The 26,884-nt window shown below is 41.2% G+C and overlaps 1 protein-coding gene and 1 long non-coding RNA gene across 4 annotated transcripts in view; one reads left to right on the forward strand and one right to left on the reverse strand.

Annotated features, from left to right (window-relative positions):
- Positions 1–339: 339 nt before the first annotated feature.
- Positions 340–26,884, forward strand: part of DLGAP2 (DLG associated protein 2) — a 1,108,217-nt gene continuing 1,081,672 nt past the window's right edge. For 2 of the 3 annotated variants that reach the window (XM_058287984.2, XM_071211854.1), the window contains exon 1: positions 340–562. Coding sequence is in view for 1 of the 3 variants with exons in the window: in XM_058287983.2 (XP_058143966.1) it covers positions 545–562 (18 nt within the window). In the remaining 2 variants the exon portion in view is untranslated. The remainder of the gene's footprint in view (positions 563–26,884) is intronic. The other variant, XM_058287983.2, reaches the window with a different exon arrangement.
- LOC131276012 (uncharacterized) lies at positions 15,000–18,829 on the reverse strand. The gene is made up of 3 exons (XR_009183489.1): positions 18,585–18,829; positions 15,866–16,061; positions 15,000–15,232 (listed from the first exon to the last, which is right to left on the reverse strand). It is a non-coding gene; the product is annotated as an uncharacterized lncRNA (long non-coding RNA).

The raw sequence follows: 26,884 nt of genomic DNA on the forward strand, positions 1-26,884 counted from the left end.
GGATCAGCTCTGGTGGCCTCTCCTGGGGAGTCGCCTCTTCTCACTCTATCCCCGCGTGACCCTTCCCGCTTCCTCGTGCAACAGTTGGTTGCATTGGAAGCGCCGCCGCTTGCCACTCGGCCCCGCCAGCCCGAAGCGCCCCTGGGGGCTCCGCGCCAAGCCCGGGCATGCTCAGTAGCCCTCCCGGGCTAGGGGCGCAGAGCCGCCGCTGTTGCGCTACAGTTTCGAAGCACCGAGAGGGAATGCCTCCGGACCTTCTCTAGATGGAGCCCGGCGCGGGCCGGCCCCCCCAGTGCGCCGGTGCCTCTCGGGGCGCGAGTGTGCGCAGGCGCCGACCGTGAGAACCCGTGCGCGCGGCTCCGAGTGCGGCTGGACAGCGCGGCGGCAGCGGAGCGCACGGCGCCTCAGCCCGCACCGCCGAGCCCCCGGCCCCGGCCCGCCGCGCCGCCCGCGCGCGCCCGCGCCCCGTCGCGGCTTGCCTGGCGGAGGGGGTCAGCCACCTCACCATGTCACCCAGAACCTGCTGAAACAGTAGTGCCTGAGAATGTCAGCGCTGAGAAAGGTACGGTCGCTCGCACCCCGAGGGGCCCTGGCCGCCTAGGAAGAGGGGAGACCGGGGGGCAAGTGGCCGGGCGGGGGAGTGCCGTCGAGGCCGAGCGGGGGGCGGTCGGCTCCCGCAGCACCGTGGGGTCGGGGGGCCGGTGTCGCCGGCTTCTGGTCACTGGGGCGTGCGGAGAGTTTGCCCGGGGAGCAGGCACGGTTCGGGGAGCTTGGGGGGCTGCAAAGTCTGAAGGACTCTTGGCAAACCCTTGGAGGCGAGGCTCCGGCGCGGGGAAGTGGGGGCGGCGCGGGGGGTTAGGGAGGGAGGCGGTGGGCGTTTTCTGCTACTTCTGGGGGTGGCGGCACAGGGGCGCCCTGCCGCCTTTGGGGACCTGCTGCCCCTTCTGCCTCGCACGAGCCCTCTGGGATGGGAGCTGAGCCCGGGAGACCCAGCGCGACCGAGCCGCGTGGGTGCGCGGATGCCCCCGCGGGGGCTTCCTCGGCGGGTCCCGAGAGCCCCGGGCTGCAGGAGCCGGGGTGCCGGGGAGCAGCAGGATTCCGAAAGGCAGCTTGGTGGCCGCAGAGAGCCCCGGAGCCCCCCGGGGGGGAGGGGGTTCAGGCGCTGGGGGCAGGGAAGGCTTCCCTCTTAGCCAGGGTCCAGCGTGGAGCGACTGGACCCGGGGGCGCACGGAGCTGGCGGTGGCCTGAGGGGCTCCCGGACTCCAGAGGGTGGAGGCACCCGGGCGCGGGCACCCTGCGCTGCCTGAGGTGTGAAATTCTCAGCTGCAGCCCCGCGGGCTGGAGGGAGCGAGCCGGGGGACGCGGATAGGCTCGCGCCGCCTGGGGGGCAGCAGGCGGGCCGGGGGGCTTCGAACCCGGCCCGGGGGTGGTAGCCTGGAGGGAATGGGGGATGGGGGCTTGCACACTGCATTTCAAATCAAATAAAAGCAAATTAAAAATCCCCCCCCATCCGCCCCCTCGCCCCAGTCCTGCGGGTGGCTGAGGTGGGAAAGCGCGGACGGCGATTGGGAATGAATGAAATGTGCGGGGCGCCCGGGCTGCGCGCGCGGTCGTGGGGCGGCGGGAGAGAGGGGGCGATTCCTGCCCGGGGTGCAGCGGTGTCGGCGAGGCGGCGGGGGGCGGCGGGGCCGCGCGCGGGTGTGCACGCCGGGAGGGGGTGGCAGCCGCCCCGCTCGGCAAGTGTGAGCGCGGAGCACGGGGGCTTTTTTCAGGGCGGTTGCTAAGCGAGGCGCTACCCAGTGCAGGATTTTGTAACTAAGCCTCCCCCGGCCGCGGCTGTTGCTGTTCTCCTGGCTTGTTCGCTTGCGTTTGCTGGAGAAATAATGAGGATGTAATTATTACAGCCCCGGCGCGCTGAGGGGGTGGGGGGCGGCGGGGACGGTCTCGCAGCCTGGCGCGGGCCAGGTGTGCCTGCTGGGGAGCGAGGGCTCTGGCCACCTCCAGCCCGGCCCGCCTCGCCCGGGCTGTTCCGTCCGGAGAGGCTTCGGAGCCAACTGGACTCGGGGACCTGAGATGGGGAGGGGCGGACTCCGGCAGACAGAGTTGAAAGAGGTGGGAAGGGGGCGACAAGGCAAAGAGCTTTCCAGAGGAGAGCTGGAGAGGTTGGCAGGTGGAGAGCGGGGGAAAGAGAATGCTGGAGGAGCGGGCACTGGAGAACGTGCTGGCTGATTTATTTGCTATCGAAACCGAAAAGCAGCCACTCTTCCGTTTGGCTCTTGCACACTTCTTAGGTAATTCTATTCCAGCTGCCTGTCTGATGCTTCTCTGAAATGGATGGCGAGTCAGGCAAGGGCTTCGAATTCGGAATTCGTGACCTATCAGTGGGGGCTCCCTTGTATTGATTAAAAATCAAGCGATCGGCAGTGAATTAATCCTCGGTGGTTTTTTTTTTTTTTAAACTCTGCCAGTATGGACCGTGGGTGATTGTAGAGCTCGAAATGTAAAACACAACTGCTTTTCCTGTCATCTTGGAACTTAGAGGCAGGCGAGACCTCAGATTAGGTACTTAAGAAATGCACTTCCTTGAGGAAATACACCCCTGTTGGCCTTGGATTTTTGCTAACAGTAACCAGCACCCCCTTTATTAAAGTGGAATTGTGTATCTGAAGTCGTAGACTTTGGAGATCTGTGTTTTAAAGAACACTCTTATTTGTAGGTGGTGAATTGATTACATTTCTTTATAGAAGATAATTTAACATCTTAGCACAGCTTGAAGGAGTCCAGACGCTGCACTCGAAAGGACTCTTTGGCATGTCTCAAAGCCGACATAAGAAAAAGCCTTCCCCCCCTCTCCTTTGGAAGGAGCAACATTTAGATTTGAGATTAACATATGTTACAACACCATTTTCATTTACTTCCTTCATATTCTCCATGAAAGGTAATAGATAACCAAGGCAGACATGGTGAAATGGTGAAAATAAATGGTAATTTTGGCAGGTCAAGTTGTTACTCTGGTGTTTAAAAAAATGTCATTAATCAGGATTTTCCAGTAGCCAAATTGTGTTGTGCAGGCAGCTGGGTGACTCACAGCTTTGGCTCTAATAGTAATTGTAGAGTGTGTACCATTTCCTTTTAGATGATGTGACTTTTTCATTTCTTGGAAGAGAACACATTAGAATATTCTATACCCCACATCTGGCAATATGGCTAGCAGACTGTAGGAAAGGCTATCTGTTCAAGCACATCTGGGCTGGGAGAATTATGGACCAAATGAAAGAAAATGGCTAAGAAATTGCCCTATCCTAAATCACACTATTCTTTTCTACCATCACTTCAGACATCTTATCAAATGTCTTGAGCACAATAAATGTGAGATTTATTACCCAATGAGAACCTATCAAGGGACTCACACTCTGCATCTGTAAACCATTCCTGCCATTTTATGAACTCATCTTCATCTTTTCCTCTCTTTTTAAGGAATCAAGCACTGAATGACTTACTCTAATAATCTCTCATGTCAAATTTATACTATTACACTTTAGGTTAAAGAGAAGGCTTTGTATGCTAATGAGTACTATATCAAATAGTTAAGGTGGCGTAGTATTTAAAACTAAAGTTTTATAACTACAAAGATGTTTTTCTTTATATAAATTCTGTTAACTTTTCATATTGTTACACATTTATTTCCCTTCCAAAAAAAAACTTTGTGCTTGCAGTATAATTATTTTAAAAAGTGGTACTGCTTGAAACAGAAATAAAAACATATATTTACTATGTCTTCCTAGTATGTCTTAGATTACATGTGATTTAGATTGATTACTAACACTGTTTCTTTCTTATCTTTATGGAATTTAGATTACATTGCATTATTTCTCCCCAGTGACATGAATATGTTCTCTTCAACAATCTGTTGCTTCTCTTATTTTTTTAACTTGATTTTTGAAATTGGTAGAAATTCTAAATTAGATATTAAAAGCAAAAATACTTCACAGAATTTAAATCACATTGGATTCCATGGGCCCAGAAAGTGACCTATTCTGAAATGGAAGAGTTCTGTTTTTTTTCATTGTTAGAGGATATATTTCTATTTTTGACAGATTATCTTCCATAATGTGTCAACATGCTCAAATTGAAGAAATGTTTTAATTCTTTTATAACCGTATTTGAGAAAACACTTCATGATTTCAGAATTGCCCGAGAAGTTGAATGATGTACACTTTGGTTATAAATTTTAAAAGGAAATTAATTAAATGCATTATTTATTGACTCTTGGAATGGATACCATGGTCGTTCATTGACTACAGAAAAACTATGATTCATCATTTTGGCCAAATAGAAGTCATATTTAGAGCATTGACAAGATGTTAGTTATATAAGAATTAAAGGCAACCAAACAGGAAATTAGTGGGCAAAATATCCTATGCAGTTAAAAATTATTCTTAGCCATGGTTTTATCTAGTAGGTATTTTTTCTTATATAACCATGTTCCCAGCCAATTGCCAACTTCTTAATGTGTTTTATTGTCTTCTAGATATTTTTGTTTAAAAAACTGAGATAGTAATTTCGTGTATTCATGACAAAATTAGTTCTGCTTATTTTTAGGGAGTTTAAGAGCATGAACTTTGGTAGCGACCAGGCATTGAGGTTGTAGGTAGTGCAGATGGGTTTAACTTCTGCATCTTTATTAGAAGAGCTTTTAACCTTTCAGTCCCTTTCCCTTCCAAGGCAAAATAGTAATGATAGCAGATTTCGAGTCTGTATGTACCTCCTTGACAAAGGCAATTTGGGGTTCCTATGTAAAACCACTGTTTGTTTTTTATGACATTTCATGCATTTCTGCCTATGGAAAAACTTGCATCTCTCAAGTAGTTCATCGGTGTCTCTCACTATACCTTAATTTCAGACTCACCAAAGGTGACTTCCTATTTCTTTGACTCTTTTGAAATTTCTCACCATGGGCATCAGTTGCAGTTTTTAAGAGAGCATGCCTCTCATGTTTGGCTGCAATATTTTTGCATAGTGCATGTCCATTGCATTTGTTCCTATCCTGTCTTCTTTTTTTTCACTTGTCAGGTTTGAGTACTATTTTCTTTTTAAGTTTTTATTTGGAAATACTTTCAACCTTAAAGGAGAATTACAAAAATAATACAAACCTCATACAGAGAATTCCAACAAACCCCTATGCCCTCCCCTGAGATAAACATATCCATCAATTTAAGGTTTGGCCACATTTGCCATCTCATTCAGTATCGATCCATCTTTCAATCCACTTCCTACCACCTGCTCCTTGTACACTTAATACTGCTGTGGGCATTTCCTAAGAACAAGGATATTCACTTATGTAACCAAATTAATTGTAGTTATCACGCTCAAGAAATTTAATCTGGACATAAAGTTTATAGTCTATATTCCAGTGTTTTCATGTGTCCCAATAATGTCCCTTTTTCTTCTCCCTTGCTAGAGCCCATCCAGGATTAACCACTCCCTGGCATACCATTTGAGGAGAATAATCACATTCACAAATATGGTGGTACTCTTATTGTCTTTCATTATTAAAACTTTTCCATCTCCCCAAACTGAAACCCTATCCCATTACACATTAAATATCCATTCTCCCAGTCATCTGCCTTTGACAACCTATAATCTAATTTGTCCATATGAGCTTGCACATTCTCCGTTATTGTCTTTGTAGTTAACATGGGCTTAACTTAAATACCCTAAGTCTGTAACAATCTTGTTTGCTTTGATATCAACTTGACTTCAGTAGTATACACCAACTATTTTCCTATACTCCTCTGTCCCTCATGATTACGTACTTCATATCATAAGTTACGTATTTATATGAGTCCCAAAAGCACTGATTTTATCATTGCCTTTAGGATCCTATAAGAAGTAAAAAGTGGGTCTACAAACCCAAAAATGCAGTGGTATTGACATTTATATTTTCCCATGTTGTTACCCTAACTGGAGATCTTTATTTCTTCATGTGGCTTTGATCTATTATCTATTGTCCTTTCCTTTCAACCTGCAGAACTCTATCTAGCATCTCTTGTAGGGCTGGTCTAGTGGTAATAAACTCCCTCAGCTTTTGTTTATCTAGGAATGTCTTACCTCTCCCTTATTTTTAAAGACAGTTTTGCTTGGTATAGAATCCTTGGTTGACAGGTTTTTTTTTGTTTACAGCACTTTAAATATATCTTCCTACTGCCTTCTTGCCCGAATGGTTTCTGGTGAGAAATCAACACTTAATCTTATTGAAGCTACCTTTATGTAACATGTTGCTTCTCTCTTGCAGCTTTCAGGGTTCTTGCTTTATCATTGGCATTTGACAGTTTGATTATCATATGCTGTAGTGTGGCTCTATTTGGGCTTATCCTTTATGGTGTTTGCTAAGTATTTTGGATGTGTAGATTCAGGTCTTTCATTAACTTTGGGAAGTTTTCAATAATTATTTCTTAGAATATTCATTCTGTACCTTTCTCTCTTTCTTCTCCTTCTGGGACTCCCACAATGCTTGATGGTACTCCACAGGTTTCTCAGGCTCTGTCTACTTTCCTTCATTCTTTCTTTCTGCTACTCAGGTGGAATGTTTTCAAGTTTTCTGATTCTTTCCTCTGCCAGCTCCAATCTGCTGTTGAACCTCTTAAGGGAATTTTTAATTTCTGGTACTGTGGTCTTCAACTCTGGTTCCTCTTGATGATTTCTATCTCTCTTTTGACATTCTCTTTGTCTTCATCTGTTGTTTTTCTGATATCCTTTAGTCCTTTGTCTGTATTTTTCTTTAGCTTGTTGAGCATATTTAGAACCGTTTTTTAAAAAAGATTTAGTTCTTTCTCCCCCAACCCCACCTTATTGTTGGAGCTCACTGTCAGCTCTCTCTGTCCATTCATTGTATGCTCTCTGTGTCTGCTCATCTTCTCTTTAGGAGGCACCGGGAATTGAACCCAGGACCTTCCATGTGGGAGAGAGGCACTCAAACTCTTGAGCCACCTCTGTTACCTGCTTTGTTGTATCTCTGATTATGTTTCCTCTTTGTGTCTCTTTGTTGTGTCATCTTGTTGTGTCAACTTACCACTCCAGCCTATTGCACCAGCTCACTGTCTTGATCATTTTCTCTAGGAGGCATCAGGAACCTAACCCAGGACCTCCCATGTGGTTGGCGGGCCTCCAAATGCTTGAGCCACATCCACTTCCCATTTAGAGCCATTTTAAATAGTCTTTGATATGTCTCAAGTCTTGTCCTTCTCACTGATGGCTCCAAATACTTTAATCTTCTCCTCTGTATGGGTATCTTTCCCTGTTTCTTTGTATGTTTTGTAATTTTTTGGGGGAAACCTGGACATTTTGATACTTTAATGTGTTATTGCTGAATTTTAGACTCTGAGGCATCTGTTCCTTAATATTGTATCTAGCTAGTGTTATGACTGAACTTTCCTTGAATCCCAGGAGCTAACCAAAAAAATAAATAAATAAATAAAATAGAAAACACCTTTCCCAGTCTTTGCATATTGACCTCCTTTAGGGCTTATCTATACAATGAGTTTGGAGAATAGTTCCAGGCAATAGCACAGGGGCTTCCCTGATCCTTTCTGGGCCTGTATCTTGTCTTGGGCATGTGTATCCATCCTTAGAAATTTCTTGTTTACACTTGTTCCAAATGTCCCCTCTGCCCTAGGAAATAGTGTTCTCATGGTCTTGAGCGCTGCACTGTATGACTAGCAGCCAGCAATCCCTTGCCTCTTGAAGCACAACTTTGACTGCTCTCCCACAACATTTTGTAGGAGAACTTTGTGAGCTGCCATTTACACGCAGAACAAATTTTGAGATGGCAAGTCCTTCAGGCCATCATCAGACAGATTGGGCAGACATACATGCTTCCAGTACATGCACGAGAGTTACTGTGCTCCCTCTGGAACTGAGACCAGGCTTCTGTACTGGGAGCATGGACTAGCTCCATGCTGAGCCATTGAGGGGTAAGTGAGGGGCACCATGAGGTCCTGCTGCTTTTAAGTAGGCTTTTTCTTGATTCAGCACTTGTTTGTTAATACAGTTCTTTAATTATTTTCTGGAGCTTTGAGAAAGATGTTCCTGGTAGTTCCTCCTGGTTTTTGAAAACTTCTGTGGGGTTAGCGGAACCATGATGCATATCACTCCACCATCTTGATCTTTTACTTTTTTGATGGACCTCTAAGGAGTTAAACTTATCAAAACAATTATAGTAGAATTCTATTATATTTGCCATCCAATGTGAATTCACCCTCCAAGTCAAACAGTCTGCTGATTTCCTTTGGACAGCTGCCCTCCTTTGTGGGTTTGGCTGTGGTTGACCTCACTTTCAGAAGTGGGCTTCTGATTAGCCAAGAAATGTCACAGAATCTAATCCCTCTCCCCAAAGCGATCTATCAACAATGAACATGTCACTTAATTTGAGCTGGTACAAGACAAGCTCAAGAATTTTATTTACCTTTTGAGGAAAGGGAACCTTTGGAGGTAAAGTTTAAAAAGATGTAAGATCTGAAATTGTTCTACTCCATTTGCTCCCTTGAGGGGGTAGTTGCTTAAAGCCGAAGCCAATAATCATCTGTGGAGGAGAGCTGGGCCACAGTTATAAATGCGGATAACTTGTTCCTGATGACATTATTTACACCTCTGAATCGAGTTATGCCTGAATCATTACCCCTTATATAAAACAAGAAATTCCTTTTTGACTTGGATTTTCTGTCGCTTGCAACCAAATATGATATACTTGCTTTTAGTTTCTCCTAAGAGTTTCACTTTAAAACTCTTTTTGTGAACCAAGATTTGTTCATCTTTAGGATAGTGTTTTCATCTGGTATAACTTGTTATGTATAGCCATAGGAAAAAGGAAAATGAAAATCATTTCAAAAAATGAATAAACATTTGGAACCAGCCAATCTGTAAAATTATAGCAAAATTTTAAAATACAAGTAACTTTGGGAGTATAATTAGTCTTTGTCTTTCAAATGATGTGCCACATTCTTCAGAAAAGACAAAAAGATGGAAATAATTCCCTAGAGACCATGAGGATATAAAACATCGTCTATATTTTAAGTGAGGCAAAATGAAAAAATATCTTCCCATGTTTGATGAAAAGTTGTCCTGCAGTGTTTGCATGATGCTGTCAATCAGGTTTTATATTGGCAGTATAGGGTAGTGATTAAGAGTGAAGGCTTTAGAGTCAGACTGTCTGTGCAGCGGAGTGACATTAGGTAATTTATTTGACCTTAATATATCTCAGTTCCTTCATCGCTAGAAGCAGAACAATACAATATTAACCTGATAGGGTTTTTATGAGGTCTAAATGAATTAATAACTGCAAAGCATTTAGAACAATGCCTAGTAAATGATCAATAAGAGATAACTATTTTTTATCACCTCTTTAAATGAAGAAATGAGATTGGGGCCAGGGTGAACCATTCTCAGTTTGAAGTAATCAAGCCAACTCCCTGAATTCCCATAATACTCTGCCATTTATTATTTCTAGTCTTCTTTCACTTATTTATGTATGAGTTTTGCCACCTCTTTCCAAAAAGTTTTCTGACCCACCTTAACAAGAATACGACATGGGCAGAAATGTTATTAAAATAGAAAATCAAGGGCAGCAAGTATGATAACCACAATATATTCTTTGGAAATCAAATTTGATTCTGAGTTTCTGGGTGTCAAGGCACACAAACAAAAAACAAAGCTCCACAAGCCCACTTTTTGTCACCTTATCAGGGTGGAAGTTGCATACTAATCTTTCAGTGAAGAAAAAAAATTTCCTGAGTGATAAATCATAAAAGATGTGTCTTATGTTATCCCTTACATAAAAGGTGTGATGTTATATAAAAGTTTTGCAAATACAGAAATATTTTTCATGATTATGTCTTGTAATGGACTTTGGAAGGAACCAATAGGAAAGCCTAAATATACAGTCTGTAAGAGGGTATTATCTTTTCCTAATATTTCCACAACCAGATGGTAAATTCTGTGGGTACAGTCATCAGATCTTTGTGTCTTCGATATCTTTTCATTTTTCATAATGCTTTGCGTGTAAATACCCAATAAGCCTTTCTTAAATATAAGTGACTATGTAGTCTTGAATGTGATACATATAAATGTAGTCATCATAGCGCTTACCTCCAATCCATTGCCACTTCCTCTCTTTTTTTGTACCATTGCATACTTTGGATAGATGGACTCATTCTTCCAGTAAGAGCCAAGAAGTTGTTTCTTTCAGTAAATCTTCCCTGACTCTATAAGGTTGGGTTAGGTAGCATTGTCAAATGTCATTGTAAATGACCTTTTACTTATACTCTAATTTCCCCTTTTAGAATATCAACTCTGAAGAATGGTGCCATGGCTTACTCATCTTTCAATCTTGACTCAGGAGGATCTCTCTTTCTGAATGAGCAAATGAGCTAATTTGAATGAGCAAATGAACTCCAATACATGGCATTCAGGATTTTTCCAAATCTGGCCTTATGTTAACTCTCTCTTCTTTCCTCACCGTCATCCCTTCCTTGGTATTTAGACTCTTTCCTCTGTGCAGCCAGTCTACCTTATTCCTGTCCCAGCCACTCCACACTGTTCCCTGTTTCTTGATTAGGCCAGATGTCAGCATGACTCCATACTTTTGCCCACCCTTAACTTTTTTTCTCTTTTCTTTTCCTTCCTCTGTAGTATGTTTCTCAGTCCTCCTATGCCAAAACCAAATCACCCTTGCAATCCTTTCATTTGTTCTTGTTTTAGGGCACATTCCATTAAGATCACTCTTTGAGGTCCTGACTGGCTTCTGATAACCAGCTGCCAGGCGCTGTCCTCGGTGCTGAAGGAAATAGACTTGGCAGCTTCCCAGTTTCCAAAATAGTGTTTTGTATCGTATTACTCAATAAATACTTGAGTGAGTAAGTAAATTCATCATCCGTTAACTTGTCATTACACTGTAAGTTCGGGTCCTCATTTAAAATTTTTTTTTACCATTACTTTTCCAAGCTGTATGTGGGTATGGTTCAGATGTGAAACTCCATGAGACTATCAGTGTATTTGTGTACAGTTTTTATTTGTCTGTAGTTTGAAGCCTTTTGCTCTTTGAAAGTTTCTGTTTTCCTGGCATTCTTTATCATATTTTGACAGTTTCTGAACTCTGTTTTCTGACTCTGTTAAAAACTTTGTATATAATCTATACTAAAAATAATTTAAAGATTTTCATAAACAACTGAATGTTGTACTTTCAAACTTTGTCACCATTTTGGTATATAAAACTTCCGGGATCTAAAATAAAATGTTGAGGTTAGATTAGAATTAGATTCAAAGTTTTATTTTTGTTGTGAAAGATGAGTTACATAGCCCTTTAAAGCAACCAAATAGTATTTTTCAGTTTTCAGTTTGTCTACTTGCTTGTTTCTTTAATATTTTCTCAAGAATCACTGCACTTAATTAAAAAACAAACTTTCTTTTGCATATAACTAATCCCAGCAGTTTTACTTCTAGAAATTTAGCCCAAGGCAACAGTCATGAATTTATAGGGAATTAGTTAACAGATGTTCACTCACAGGTTTATTTTATAGTAAAATATTGGAAAATACCAATAGGAAGAGATTGAATAAATGAATTATGATATAGCTACAAAAGAAAAAACCACAGAACCATTTAACCAATGAAAGTTAAATATTTGTTATTTTGAAATGTGTTAATACTATAGTTATTGAAGAAAGGGAATTATAAAACAGTATACATAATATCATCCCATTTCCCTAAAACTAATACATGTGTGTCTATATATAGCTTAGAGAAAAGACTGGAAGGTTATATAGCAGTAAGAATGAGTGATCTCCTTCAAATCCTCATTCCAGAGTAAAAGCCAACTTCTTGCAGTGGTCTACACAAGCCAACACGTTTTGACCTGGTTATCTCCCTGAATTCATTTCCTCCCCTAACACTGTCCTCCAATCATACTCCTCCTTGTTGTTCCTTGAACTGCCCATATGTTCTCATATCAGAGCCTCTGCACTAGCTGTTGCCTCCGCCTGAAGTGCTTTCCCCCCAGATACATTGTGGTTCACTCCCTCCCTCCATTAAATTCTTCACACAAATGTCCCTTTCTCAGGAGGCCAATTTAAAGTTGACTTCATTCTTCTGACACTTCTGATCCTCTTGTTATTTTCTCATGGACTATATAATATTCATGTTTAATGTTTTTTCCTCCCCCCTGACTAATAACTAGAATTTAAAAAAATATATTTTTTATTTATTTTTAAACGGTACATAGATTATGTAATATATTACATAAAAAAATATAGGGAATTTCCATATGCTCCACTCCCCAAACCTCCTGCATTTTCCACATTGACAACTTCTTTCATCAGTGTGGTACATTCATTGCAACTGGTGAGCACATTTTGGAGCATTACCACACAGCATGGGTTATAGTTTACATTATAGTTTACACTCTCTGCCATTCCATTTTATAGGTTATGGCAAGATATATAATGTCCTGTATCTGTCTTTGCAGTATCATTCAGAACAATCCCAAGTCCCGAAAATGCCCCCTTATTACACTTCTTTTTCCCTTTCCCTGCCTTCAGCAACTCTGGTAGCCACTGTCTCCATATCCATGATATAATTTCTTCCATGGCTAGAATCACAAGTCTGTAGTAGAATACCAGTAATTCCACTCTAGTCCATATTTTATTCCCCAGTCCTGAGGATTCTGGGATGGTAATACCCATTCCACCTCTAATTTGAGAGGGGCCTTTGATCCCATGTGGCTGATGGATGGGACTCTCTTACTTGCAGTTGTAGACTCTCTCGGTTTGTTGGTGTGGTGGTTGTCCATCCTCACTTCCTTTAATAACTAGAATTTGTTGAGCACTTACTATGCACCAGACACTGTGCCGTGTTACTATATTAATTTTTCACCCTTTCATTAGCTCTCTGATGTCAGTACTATTATTATCTCCTTATTGCAGTTGAGGAACCTGAGGAAGAGAGGTTAAATAACTTGTTCAAGATCACATATACTGTCTAGACCACAGCCTAAGCAGGCTGCTCCAGCTCCTGAATTTTTAACCATTAACATCTAGTGACTCTTGCTGAAATATAAGCTATATAAGGGCACAGATTTTTGTTTGTTTTGGTCACTGCATATCTCAAGGCATCTAAAAACAATGCTTGGCACAGGTATTCAGTAAGTATTTGCTGAATGGATAAATCTAGATATAAATATCAACAGTTCCCATCTACTAATAATGACATTGATAGTAATTTGGATTTTTTTTTCTAGTTGTCTCAGAATGCCTTTGACTTTGTTTAACAGAAAGTCGTGCACAAAAACAGGAATACTTATTAGCTCCTATAATAAGGATTTCAGGCTGTGTATTATTAGGGATTCATATGTTTTCCCCTTTCTGCTCTGCCATCTTCACTGTGTTGGCTTAACTCCCCACATGGTTGGAGGTTGGCTGTCATCATTCAAAAGTATCATTCAGGACACAACCAATCCAATGTCCACATAGAAAAGGTGACATTGGATTGAGAAAAGTGGACATGATGGCTGATGGGTATGGGGAAAGGCAGGAAGAGATGAGAGGTGGAGGCATCTTTGGGACATGGAGCTGCCCTGGATGGTGCTTCAGGGCAATCACTGGACATTGTAAATCCTCACAGGGCCCACTGGGTGGAATGGGGGAGAGTATGGGCCATGATGTGGACCATTGACCATGAGGTGCAGAGGTGCCCAAAGATGTACTTGCCAAATGCAATGGATGTGTCATGATGATGGGAAGGAGTGTTGCTGGGGGGGGGGAGAGGTCGGGTGGGGGTGGTAGGGTTCAATGGGACCTCATATATATATTTTTTTAATGTAATATTATTACAAAGTCAATAAAAAAAAAAAGTAAAAAAAACCAAAAAAACCCAAAAAGTATCATTCATAGATCATCATTTCCCTTTTAAGGTGCTGTGGTGGCTTGGAGTTATGTACCCCAGAACAACATGTTCTTATCATAATCTATTCCTGTGGGTGTGAACCCATTGTAAATTGGACCTTTTGATGAGGTTACTTCAGGTAAGGTGTAGCCCAGCTGAATCAGGATGGATCTCAGTCCTATTACTAGAGGCCTGATAGAGAAGGTCACAGAGAGAGAAACGACTGGGAGCAGCCAGAAGGTGGAAGTCAGTGGAACCCAGAAGAGAAAGGACAAGACGCTACCATGTGCATTGCCATGTGATGGAAAAGCCAGGTGTAGCAGTTTGATATGATTATGAATTCCAAAAATAGATACTGGATTATGTTTGTAATCTGCTCTGTACCTGGGCATGATGAAGTTATGATTAGGGCTTTGACTGGGCCACGTCATCAGGGCATTGAGTCCCCACCACTTGGCATGACAAAGGGCAGAGTTGAAGGCTTTTAATGTTGGAATTTTGATGTTGGAGTTTGATGCTGAAGTCTTAAGCTGGAGCCCCTGGGAGAAAGACAGCTGTTGGCCTCATAGTCTATAGCTGACCTTATGGAGAAAACAGAGGAGCTGAGCCCAGGGGAACTCAGGAAGCCTGAACCCTCACAGATGTCGGCAACCATCTTGCTTCAACATGTGAAAATAGACTTTGGTGAGGAAAGTAACTTATGCTTTAGGGCCTAGTATCTGTAAGCTCCTACCCCAAATTAATACCCTTTATAAAAACCAACCAATTTCCAGTATTTTGCACCAGCACCTCTTTGGCTGCCAATACCAGGGACCCCCAAAGGTTCCTGAGCTACTGACCCTTGGAAGAAACAAGCCTCTCATCTCTGAAACCATGAGCCAATAAATTCCTGTTGTTAAGCTAACCCATTATGTGGTATTTACTTTAGTAGCTGGGAAACTAAAACTGGTTCACTAATTGCTATAACAAACTCTGAGGTTCTCATGATTTAATACAGTAGACGTTTGTTTCTAGCTCATATAAAGTCCAAAAAAAAATTTTTTTTTTTTTTTTGATTAGTGGGTGTCTTTCCCCAAGGTGGTAACTCGCTAATCCAGGACTTTTCTGTCTTGGGGCTCTGGCGTCTTCAAATGGTTTCCTTAGTCAGCATGCTTATCTTCATCTAACTGGAAGAGGAAAGAGCTCGCAGGATCCTATGTCTTTGGCTTGGTCTGAAAGTGCACACATCACTTCTCATATTCCATTTGCCTCGGTCACATGGCCACATTTCGCTGCAAAGGGGACTGGGGATATAGGCTCCCTGTGGACCCAGAAAGAAGGAAAGGGTTTAGTGATCAGCTGACCAGTTCTGCCTAATCTTCCTTATTTCATTTTTGGAGTGAAGAAAACTATCCTAGAAGTTCTCCAGCAGGCTACCTCTCATCCCTTTGGTCATGTGGTTCCATGTGCTCATGTCTAAACCACATACTGGCAAGAACAATGGGAGTATCATTTTGGGCCTAGATTTATCTTATCCTGTCCCCCTGAGCTAAGCTATGCCTGGTTCACTGTTTAGGCCAGGCAGAGGAAAATGAGTACTAGCAGGGAAGACCTGGCTTTTCTTAGAGGAATGGCTGCTTGATCATCAACCAATAATGTCTTTTCCAAATTCGTAATAATATATAGTATATATATTATATATACTAGGACTTCTTTCTGTGTCAGGCCAATAAAGATTGCAGAGATATTGTAAAGCAAATAGGGGGGAAAAGACACTTCTCTGATAATCAATTAATCCCCATTATAATTAATTCATCAGTCGTTCATACATTAATTATATAATTGAATTCACCAACTGTATCAGTTATGGTTCTCTGGTCATAAGTCCCCAAAATAAACTGGCTAGCTTTCGCAAAACAGAATCTATTGGAAGGAAGGACCTGGGCTAGCTTACTGAAATGAGGGAAAGCTGAAGAAAGACTTCAGAAAGGTAAGAGCCATAGCAGCTTAACAGCAGGAATTAATAGGAAACCTCTTCAGGGTATCACTGCAGAGATGAGTTGGCTCCAACCATTTTCCATCATTGCCTTATTAGTTCAGATTTAGATTCCAGGGAACTTACTTATCTTGGGTCACTTGCTCCATTTTAGCTAGAAGAGTGAAGAACACCTTGATTAGGGAGAATGAGAATGGGCCAGGCAAAAACATGAACTAAGGAAACATTCAGTCAAATTCTGTGACCTAAGGAGATAACCCTTACCTAGCTCCCCGCCCACCACAGCTAAGGTGCTTGAGTGTGAACTGTAAAGAAGGTGAGAGAGCACGTTTTGTATCATCTTAACATATTCAGTATTTTTAAAAGAAAATAGTTATGTATGTGTTTTGGGTAAAATCTAAATCCACAGTGTTGTAAGTTTAACAGCATCACTAAAGAATTTTCAAAGTATTAACTCTCAGCAGTGCTCACAGTTCATTCTTTTGGTTCTGCCAAAGAGCATTTGCCCCGTTCCTTTACATTTTTCCTCTATCAGAGACATGCATAGGATATTCTTTGAAAAGTATGAAGGGTTTTCACAGTGAAAAAGAATAGGCAATACACGGGGTCACTGTTTTATTGTAAGGTTTGCTAATGTATTTCCTTGGCTACTAGCTCTTTTCTTCCTATTCACTTTTGTTATTTTTATTACACATTTTGAAACTCTTCTCTCCTGCGATGTAGTTTGCCCTCTCCCACATTTGATGGAGAAATTGTAGGGTCATTGGGCACTTTCATTTATATTTTTCTGGTCATATAATTACTATAGTATTTAGAAAATAGGGAAGCATAAATTAATGTATTAAAAGCCACCAATAATTCCATGACCTAGAAATAATTACTGTTTGTATCTTATTGCGCTCCTTTCCAGCCGTTTTCTTACTGTTTTTAAAGCAAAATTGGGAACTATCCTGTTTCTTTTTTACTTTGTTATTCTCTGAGAATTTGTCTAGATTTTCAAAATAGTCTTTGATAATTTGATTTTAATCGATATATTATTCTAACATGCAATGTTATTCAACCATTTCCCTATCGCTCAATTTTTAAGTTGCCTACAAAATTTTTTGGCCATTCTGTGATTATCTTTTTAGACATAGTCTCAAATTCTAGATTATTTTCCCTTAGTAAATTCCTAGAAATGGAATTACTGTATTAACGAGCATATAAATTTGCTAAAACTGCTGAATCAAATTAATGCAAATTCTTCACAGTTCTGTTGGCCAGAGTCCAAAATCAAGGTGTTCCCAGGGTGGCACTCTCTCTGGGGGTTCTAGGAGGAGCCATTCCTTGCCTCGTCTGGCTTTTGGTGGTGGCCCTGGCATTCCTGGGCCCGGGGCTGCCTCGTGCTGATCTCTGCTCCTTCTTCGTACACCTTCCCCTCTGTCTGTGTCTTTTCTGGGATCTCATGTCCCCTTCTGCCTCTGTCTTGTAGGGCACTGGTGATGACATTCAGGGCCCACCTGGATCTTCATTTAATCACATATGCAAGACCTTTTCCCCAGACAAGGTAACATGCACAGGTTCCAGGCATTTGAAGTGGATATCCTTTGGTGGGCCATTTCTTTGTTTCACTACCATGGGTATGACCATTTTTAAGGGTCTCGAAACTGCTGCCAAATAACTTTGTTTTTATTTTTTAAATTTACTGGTTATTTCATTTGTTTTGCTTTTGTTGTTGTTTGTTTGCTTTTTAGGTGACATCGGAAACTGAACCTGGGACCTTCCATGAGGGAAAGAGGTGCTCAAGTGCTTGAGCCACAGCCGCTCCCCAGCCAAATCACTTTTTAAACTAGTACATTCCCACCAGCATTGACTGTGAATGCTCATTTCACTGCACCTTTACCAGTACTAAAAGAAAATAAGGACAAATGTGAGCTGATTTTGGTACAGGAAAGAGACTTTTAAGTATAAAACTAACAAAAGAAACCAAAATAAAAAATAAAGGAGAAGATTAATAGGTTTGAGAAAAAAAATGTCAGGAACTTTTCTATACCTACATGAACAAAACTAAAATGTGCACATGGTAAGCTTGGAAGAATATTTGTTCTTGTACTTAAAAACACCTTAATATCCTTAATATATGAAAAATATTTAGCATAAGTCCTTAAGAAGGAACAAAGAACAAAAACAGGAAGTTAACAGAGGGATCAATATTTTGGCTAATACGCATTTAGAATGGTCAGAATCACTAATGACAACAAAACGCCTTTTTAGCCTATGAAATGGGCTATTATTTAAAAAATAATACACCTTTTCCATATATGATTTTCAAGGCTTGTGGAGTATGGTTCCATTGGTTTGCATTCTTTCAGTCCTCCCCAAATACACTTGCTGTGGTATTTCTATCTGCCAAGCATGCTGATCCTAACGGGGCTTGCTTTCTTCTGTTTCACAACCGATCAGAGAACATTGTGTTCCATCTTTATAATGAAATGTAAATTTCCTATTTCAAAATGTTTAATGGGATAGCACTTTTAAAAAGAATTCAAGCTGGCTAAATTTAGTTTATGAAAAATGTCCAGTACAAAAATAGATCTATTCGGAAATATCTGTCCCTGGACCCGTGCTATTTTCATTTTAGAAGGTAAATTAGCCAAATTTTTGAAGGTTGGAAGGTCTTTACTCCTATTTTTCTTACCTATCAGCAAGCAAGTGTTGTTAGCAATGTTGATCTCTTTCATTGTACTCTTACGCTTTTGTCATGTTTCTGATACATCTGCATTATAATTTCCCAAGAGATACTGCTCCCCTCCATTTCATTCTTTAACATGTCCTTCTTAGGGTTCTCCCCAATTGTTCTTTTATTTAATCTTTCAAAGACATTAAAAAGGATGAATCTAGGAGTGGATGTGGCTCAAGTAGTTGAGCACCGCCTCCCACATGGGAAGTCCCAGCTTCAATTCCTGGTGCCTCCTAAAAACAAACAAACAAACAGCAAGCAAAACAAATGAAAAAAAAAAAAACACCTCGGGGGGACTGATGTGGCTCAGTGATTGAGCACTGGCTTCCCCTATATGAGGTTCTGGTTTCAATCCCCAGCTCCCCAGTATCTCAAAAAATAAAAATAAAAAAAGATGGATCACAAAGGTTTAAAAAAGGGGTAAGCCTTTTTCTGTGTCTCTTGCCCCTTTCCTTATTCTTACAGTAAGTTTTAAATTTCTGACTGAGACTTTCAAACTTTTTTTTTTTTTTTGCCTTAAAGAAGCAGTCATTTACTACCAGCCAGAAAGGGTCATCCTCTTGATTTTATACTAAGGAGCACCCGTAAATCCAGGTTTCATTTTCCTGCTCTTTGGAGGTGCAGGTCAGGTGGGCACCCCATTCTCTTTTCCCATTGGTCATGTCTCTCCTTTTTTACTGCACTTATGTTCTGAGGTCATTGTGGGCGGAATCCTGCTGTATTGTTGCCCTATTCTATGACAGGGTGGAGGAAGTGCCCCGGTCCTTGCCTTCTAGAGGTTCATAGTCTGGAAAGAAGCACAGACATAAAAATGGATGATTACAGTGCCGTTAAGACAGGCAGAGAGTCAGAGCAGATACCGAGAGAGCCCAGAGGCCTCCGCTGTGAGCAGCACCTGGCGTTCCCCTCTGTCCGGTATGTGTAAAAGGCAGTGGTCCAAGAATGTAGGAAATTAGGCAGCACGTGGGTAGGTCTGAGGAGTCTGTTTCCATGCCTGGTCTTCCTGGTTTCATTCTTCCAGGCCTGTTCATTCAGTGCTGGACATAGTGGATGCGACCAAGAAAACAAAGGTTTTCTTTTCCTGAACTAGTCAATTTTATTGATACATATTAATAAAGCATAAATCCAAAGAGTACAATCAGTGGTATTCAGTGTACTCACATGTCTGTGCATTCATCACCCCAGTCACTCCCAGAGCGCTGTCATTATTCCAATAATAATTAAAACCCAAACTCCTCACCTCTCAGGAATAAGGTTTTGATTCTCTTCTTCCGAAATTCATGAAGGGGGAGATGAGGGATACATCTTAGATTAAGTAACAATGCACTGGTGGCCTGGAAGCATTGGAGTGCCGGGATATTCAGACCTCCCAGGGCTTTCTCAGGAGCTTAGGCGCGTGCCCTGTGAGGCTTGCCCTGGGACTCCACACGTGGGGGCAGGTGTTGAGAATTTTACTACTGCAAACTCTCACGACTACATTTATGTGGTGCGAAGGTGGAAGGTGACGTGGGTCCTTCCACGGACTGGCTCAGAGTTCTCTCCAAACTGCCACCTTTCAAACAGCACATCTCTTGGAATTCTCAGAAAAGTATTCATTTCAAATATTTCAAACCTCTGCCCCTGTAAGTAGACTCATGCATATCCTGTTTTCCAGTTATTATTTTTAGAAATATGGTAAAAACTATGACCTCCTCACTATTATTTTCTCCTAAAACTTCTCTTTAAAAAGAACAAACAGATTACAAGCTAAGAGGCTGTCTTTTAACTTGGCTTATTTAGGTCAAGCATTATCATTTCTCTTTTGCAAGGCCTGAAAACAGAGATCTTGAAAAGTAAGAAGCCTCTGCAGGGTCAGACACAATCCTGGAAATTCAGGGCGTAATGGTGTAGCTGTTAGACCATGCTACTTCTTCTCTCAGGGGACAGAGTACAGTATTTACTTTGTGCTGAATTGCTGCTCTGTGTCTCAGAACATGAATTTTAAAAATGCATCTTTAGAGGAATATAGCTATCAGGACAATGTAGGAAGTCTTGGTTTTCTTCAGTGTTATCTCTGGCTAAAGTGGCCATGATTTATTTATACTTTAGCTTGTCTGTAGGGAAATGGGGACATTCCATCACTAGGAAGAATAAAGACTATTTAAATCATAATTATACTTGGTAAACATTTACTTCTACGAAAGAAGAATCCAAAGAGTTATTTGTATGATAGGAGGTACTGGTCAAAGTTCTTTTGTAACCCTTAAGGAATGAGAATTTCTAAGTAAGACTACTAAGGGGATAATATACGATACCTGGGAAAATTAAAAGGAATCACAGAAGGAAGGTAAAGTGAGATGAAATAATCAGGAGGAGCAGTCAGTACACTTGTCTAAAAGCTTTTTTTGTGTTCTCTTTTTATTCATCTCTTCAAATATGATAGGTATAAAAAATTTACCAACTCACCAGATGGGGCTTATCTACTTTTTAAACACACTGTGTGTCCTTTAAGATTTTCCCAGATAATAAAAATGAGATAAATGCTGTCTATTTTCCATAAGTTAGTTTTAAAAATATGTAGAGAGAAAGTAGGGTCTGTTTTATAGTCTGCCCCAGATTGAAGATAACTGTCTGACTCTTGCTGCATATGCAGTAGCAGTGAGATAGGCATTTCTTGACAGCTGGATACAGGCATCATATGAAGGGGATCACATCCTTCATTCCCTGTTAGAAGTGATGCTTGTGGAATAAACTCACGGACTTGCATTCTAGAGTATAGGTTACTAGGAGATGGTGTGTGTGTTGGAAGGGAGAGCTGATGCTGAATGTACGTAGAATGTTTAATAGGGGGATTGTAAATGTACGCGTTATAGTGAGTACAACTAACACTGCTGATTTATAAGTGTGGTGTGGTTGGAAGGGGTCTTCTAGGGAGGTTAATGTCAATTGAAAGAAAGTTAGAGAATAATCTAGGGGAAGCGGACTTGGCCCAGTGGTTAGGGCCTCTGTCTACCACATGGGAGGTCCGTGGTTCAAACCCCGGGCCTCCTTGACCCGTGTGGAGCTGGCCCTTGCGCAGTGCTGATGCACGCAAGGAGTGCCCTGCCATGCAGGGGTGTCCCCCGCGTAGGGGAACCCCAAGCGCAAGGAGTGCGCCTGGTAAGGAGAGCCGCCCAGCGCGAAATAAAGTGCAGCCTGCCCAGGAATGGCGCCGCCCACACGGAGAGCTGACACAACAAGATGACACAACAAAAAGAAACACAGATTCCTGTGCAGCCGATAAGAATAGAAGCGGTCACAGAAGAACATGCAGCAAAATAGACACAGAGAACAGACAACAGGGGCGGGGATAAGGGGAGAGAAACAAATAAAAAAAAAAAGAATAATCTAGGATCTGTAAAACAATGTTTCAGTGATGGATGATGATTATGGTTAATAGTACAAACAGGAATATTCCTCTATTACAAGATGTTAAGAATATGGAGATACATGGGAAAAGTAGAACTAATGTAACATATAGGCTATAATTAATGTTAATATTGTAATATTTTTACTGCAATGGCAAAGAAGGTACTATATCAATGCTAAGGGTCAATAATGGGGGGGTATAACGGGTTTGGGGATATTTTCTTTTGGAGTAATAAAAACATTTTGAAATGGACTGAGCTGATGGCGGCACAACTCTCCGATGAAACTTTGGATGGATTGCATAAGGCAGGGGACCGTATAACACAGCAAACCCCGTGGTGAATGCTGAACTGTGGTTAACAGTAAAAATATGAGAATGTTCTCTCATGAACTGTAACAAATATACAATACGAATACATGGTGTTAATAATAGGATGGTATGTGGGGAAATACATTAAATGTAATCTTGGGCTATAGACAGCAGTAATATTGTGACAATGTTCTTTCATCGTTTGTAACAAATGTGTTACAACAATGTAAGGTGCTGGCGATGCATGGGAATTCTGTATGGTACGCATGATTGTTTTATTAACTCACAACTTCTCAAATAAAAAAAGAAATTAAAATAAATAGAAAGTGGTGCTCTAATAATCACTTGCATTGCTTTCAGTAGTCTTTCTGAAGGTGGGAAAAATTCAGTTGTCTGAGTGGGACCGAGTGAGGCACCAAGCCATGATGATCTGTTGTGAGTACATGGTGATGGATGAGGCAGTGTGGTTGTCCAAAGGCCCAGAGAAATACCCTCTGGGTCAACTTAGCAGCCTCTAAAGGGAGTGTCCTAGCTGACTCCCCGTTCTTTCCTGGGGCATCTTTTATAGTACCTTGATGGAATTTGTCTGCAGTCTCCAGCATATCCAATTGCTGACTCGACCCATAAAATACAGATTTTTTTTTAAAGATTTATTTTTTATTTATTTCTCTCCCCTCTCCTTCCCTGTTATCTGCTCTCTGTGTTCATTTGCTGTGTGTTCTTCTGTGACCGCTTCTATCCTTATCAGCTGCAAGGGAATCTGTGTTTCTTTTTGTTGTGTCATCTTGTTGTGTCAGCTCTCTGTGTGTGCGGCACCATTCCTGGGCAGGCTGCACTTCCTTCGCACTGCATGGCTCTCCTTATGGGGCGCACTCCTTGAGTGTGGGTCTCCACTATGCAGGGGGCACCCCTGCATGGCAGGGCACTCCTTGCGTACATCAGCACTGTGCGTGGGCCAGCTCACCACATGGGTCAAGGAGACCCGGGGTTTGAACCGTGGACCTCTCATGTCGTAGGAGGATGCCCTATCCATTGGGCCAAGTCCGCTGCCCTAAAATACAGATTTTACTGAAGGAAAGTTCCATTGGACTTTCCACAGACAAATTTCACTGTGCCTTAAACAAAGGGACTAATCTCTCCCTAAAAAAATCAGAGTACCACACACTTAGTAAGGTGATTCTGAGGATCCATTAATAATAAATGAAACTTAAAGCACAGAAGTTTGTGTATTTTTATCGATCCCCCACTGTATGCTGATTGATGCCTTTTATGAAAGGTAGAACGAACTTTTGATTAGAAGCAGTGGTTACAATATTAATATCCTCTAGTTCCTTAAAAGAAATACATTTTAATTAGATGTCTGGAGTCACAGAGTAGGAAATAAGAAGGAGTATGTTATTGTAACCAGGATGTATCTTTTGATCTATCTTTTACATTTTAGATGCATGATATCAAGTAAATGATCATAGCAGTTTGTAATAATCTGAATAATTTTGACTGAATTTCTAGAAGCTTGCAGATAGTATGGACCTTCAGAAAACACTTTTTGGTGCATGTTTGGTAGATACAAAAGAGTACATTAACTTAGCATTTATTAATAATAAATAATTCATTCACTTGATGTATTTATTTGTAACCTCCCAGTGTGCCAAGTGCTGTGCTTGATGTTGAGCTCATACTCATACTTGATGTTGAGTATATTGTAGGAAACAAAAAGACATCATTTCCTGGGGCCAGAGTCTGTGGAAGGAGATAATTATTAGATAAATATACAAGTAAATTAATGAAGATGTTTTTTTATAATCATAATTACAATTCAGCTGTGATAACTGCCATGAAAGCAAAGCACTGATTATATTATTCCTTATGAGAGAAACCTAGAAGATGGTGAAGGAAATTCTTCCCCGAGGAAGTGGCATTTAAGGTGAGATCTGAAGAATAAATAAGAATTAGGCAGACAGAGGAGCAGGTGCTGGGTGAGGGAAGGGTAAATGTCTTCCATGCTTAAGGCAAGAGGGAAGGATAGGAGTAAAGGTCAGGAGATACCAACTCAGGGTGAATTTGAGAAACTACTAGAAAGACCTTTGCAGCTGGAGTAAGGGGCACAGATGGGTATGTCTGTGCATATAAGCAAAAGACACCCCTGGTTAGGATACTTTACTGCCATCTGTTGGAACAATGTCATACTGTGCTGATTTTGTAGAAAAGGCACTTCACCATTCTGGAAGTGTGGTAATGAATATGTAAATCGATCGTGTTTGTGATGTGAATGGTACCACTGATGCATTGCAAACTGGGCAAGTAAGCAAGGAGGTGGGTGGAGGGGGCAGGATGAGGATGGTGTGAACTAATCATATCTACCTCTGAGGTTGTGGGGAGGATTCAGTGCGTTAATATATGAACTGTACTTGGAGCTTTTTGTCAGTACTGGAGGAAAGTTAGATTTCCTTCTTATACTGAAATCATTATGTGACTGGCAAGGTCGACGGGGGCCAGATCCTGGAGGACCTTTTAGGTCATGTTAATGATTTAGGTTGTTTTTATACTGCCATAGGAAACCACTGATGGTACTACTGGAACATCATGGTGGTGGTTTTGTAAATAAATGGATTAGGGGGCAGCAGAAGGAAATGGCATGAGCCAGGTGTTTTCAGTAGATGATACTGGTGGTACAAGAGGTAAAGAGAAGGTGATGGATTCAGGAGAATTTTTAAGGAAATGGACAAGACTCGATTTTTAGATTGGGAAAGAGCAGGAAAGTGTTAAGGATTATTCCAAAGTTTCTAACCTGAGCCAGGTGGGAGGATGGTGGAATTGCTAGATAATGTTGAGGGTCTACTTAGATTGGTAACCATTAACCTACTCCTTGGGAATGTTCTCTAATCTGTTTTAATTAGTATGGATGCAATCTTATAAATTAAAGAGGAGTTTAACCCAATCAAATTGCATCAACTTTAATTTGCCAAACTGGGATTTCTTTTTTAGGTATGAAACTTGGGATTCACTTTTTCTTTCCCTTCCATGAATCCACATTCATATCTAGCCTGGCCATTCCTGGAGAGATTTTACCACATTCTCTTGGATCATCTAGAATAAAAGTTCATTGAATCAAAAAGTGCTAAAGCTGAAATATCATCTGGTTATGCCTCACATTTTACAGAGGGGGAAGCAGGGACTGATCCTTGTCCAGCAAGGCCTGGAGCCTAGAATTTATCGTTCCTGTAAGAGTGCTCTTTTCACTCTACCAAGTTCTGCAGCCGACCACACCCTCATCACACTGTGCCTGAATTAGTAGAACATTCTTTTAGCAGGTCTCCCCGCCTCCAGTCTCTCTCGGCTTGAAACCATCCTACACACAGCTGCTGGGATAATCTTTCTAAAGCCATTTTTATCATGTCACTTCTCTGCATGCTGTTTTCTGTTGCCTTTTGTCAAATCCAGACTTCTCCATTTTGGCTCTCAAGGCTTTCTGAAAAATGTCCTCTTTCCTAGGCTTCTCATTATGAACCTTTATAAAACATTTGCCCCTGTCTCAAAGCACTATTATTTTAGAATTCCCTGTTCATGTTTCACTATTTCCTGCCACTGGACCTTTGCACATGCCATGGGACCCACTTGTAATATTCTTCATCAGCCCATATCTTGTGTTGTTTTTCTTTATTGATCTCTGTCCCTTTATCTTTCATATCAAACTCAGAATTCCCTTTCTTCCTGGAACTTGCTCTTATACATGCTTTCCTGCTTCCAACTCTGATCATTTCTTTACATTTTGGTCCCCTTAACAATTCATTATTCAATTTATAACATTCATAAGATATCTTGTATAAGATATGGATCTTAATTCAGTAATCCTGTCATCGTGTAGTTATCAATTACATTTATAAAAATATACTAGGTTGTAAATAACTGTAAGATTTCTTTAAAAAATAGTTTTCCATTATGCATTGGCAGTGATTCAATTAAATGAAATTTGATTTTTCCCCACACTGTGTTTTAAGGATCTTTATTATGCAATTGAATTACATCCATATTTTTACTGGCTGGCAGGATATTCTGATGGACTCCTAAGAATGCAACCCTAGACTGGTTTGGGTACTCTACTTTGGCCCTATTTGTATTCTTCTTTAATACCATGTACTAGGCACAGCAATCAATAAATGTTGCTTACTAAGAGTGGTCAACAGATCTGGATGGAGTTTACCATATGTAAGATCAGATGTCTTTGTTTTAAAGATTGAATGTCTTTGATTTTCCAGTTTTAGATTCCTGTTTTTGAAAGAATTTAGATAGTTTTGAAGATAAGAAGCTGTATCCATTTTCTTGGGTGGTTGGCATCTAATTCAATATGTAGTCAAAGAGTGAGTCATTCTCTTTGCATATTTCCTTTTAAATCAATGTATATATGCCGGTCTTCCACTCACTACCAAATGTGTCTTCCCTTTAGATTTCTTATTTTCATATCATCAGACTCACAGCTTGGTACAATCACAGAATATTAGATATGGGGTAAAGTCTGGCTATGCTACTCACTAGCTGTGTGAACTTGACCATGACGTTTAAT

This window comes from Dasypus novemcinctus, chromosome 25 (assembly GCF_030445035.2).
Source record: "Dasypus novemcinctus isolate mDasNov1 chromosome 25, mDasNov1.1.hap2, whole genome shotgun sequence".
Classification (NCBI taxonomy): Eukaryota; Metazoa; Chordata; class Mammalia; order Cingulata; family Dasypodidae; genus Dasypus; species Dasypus novemcinctus.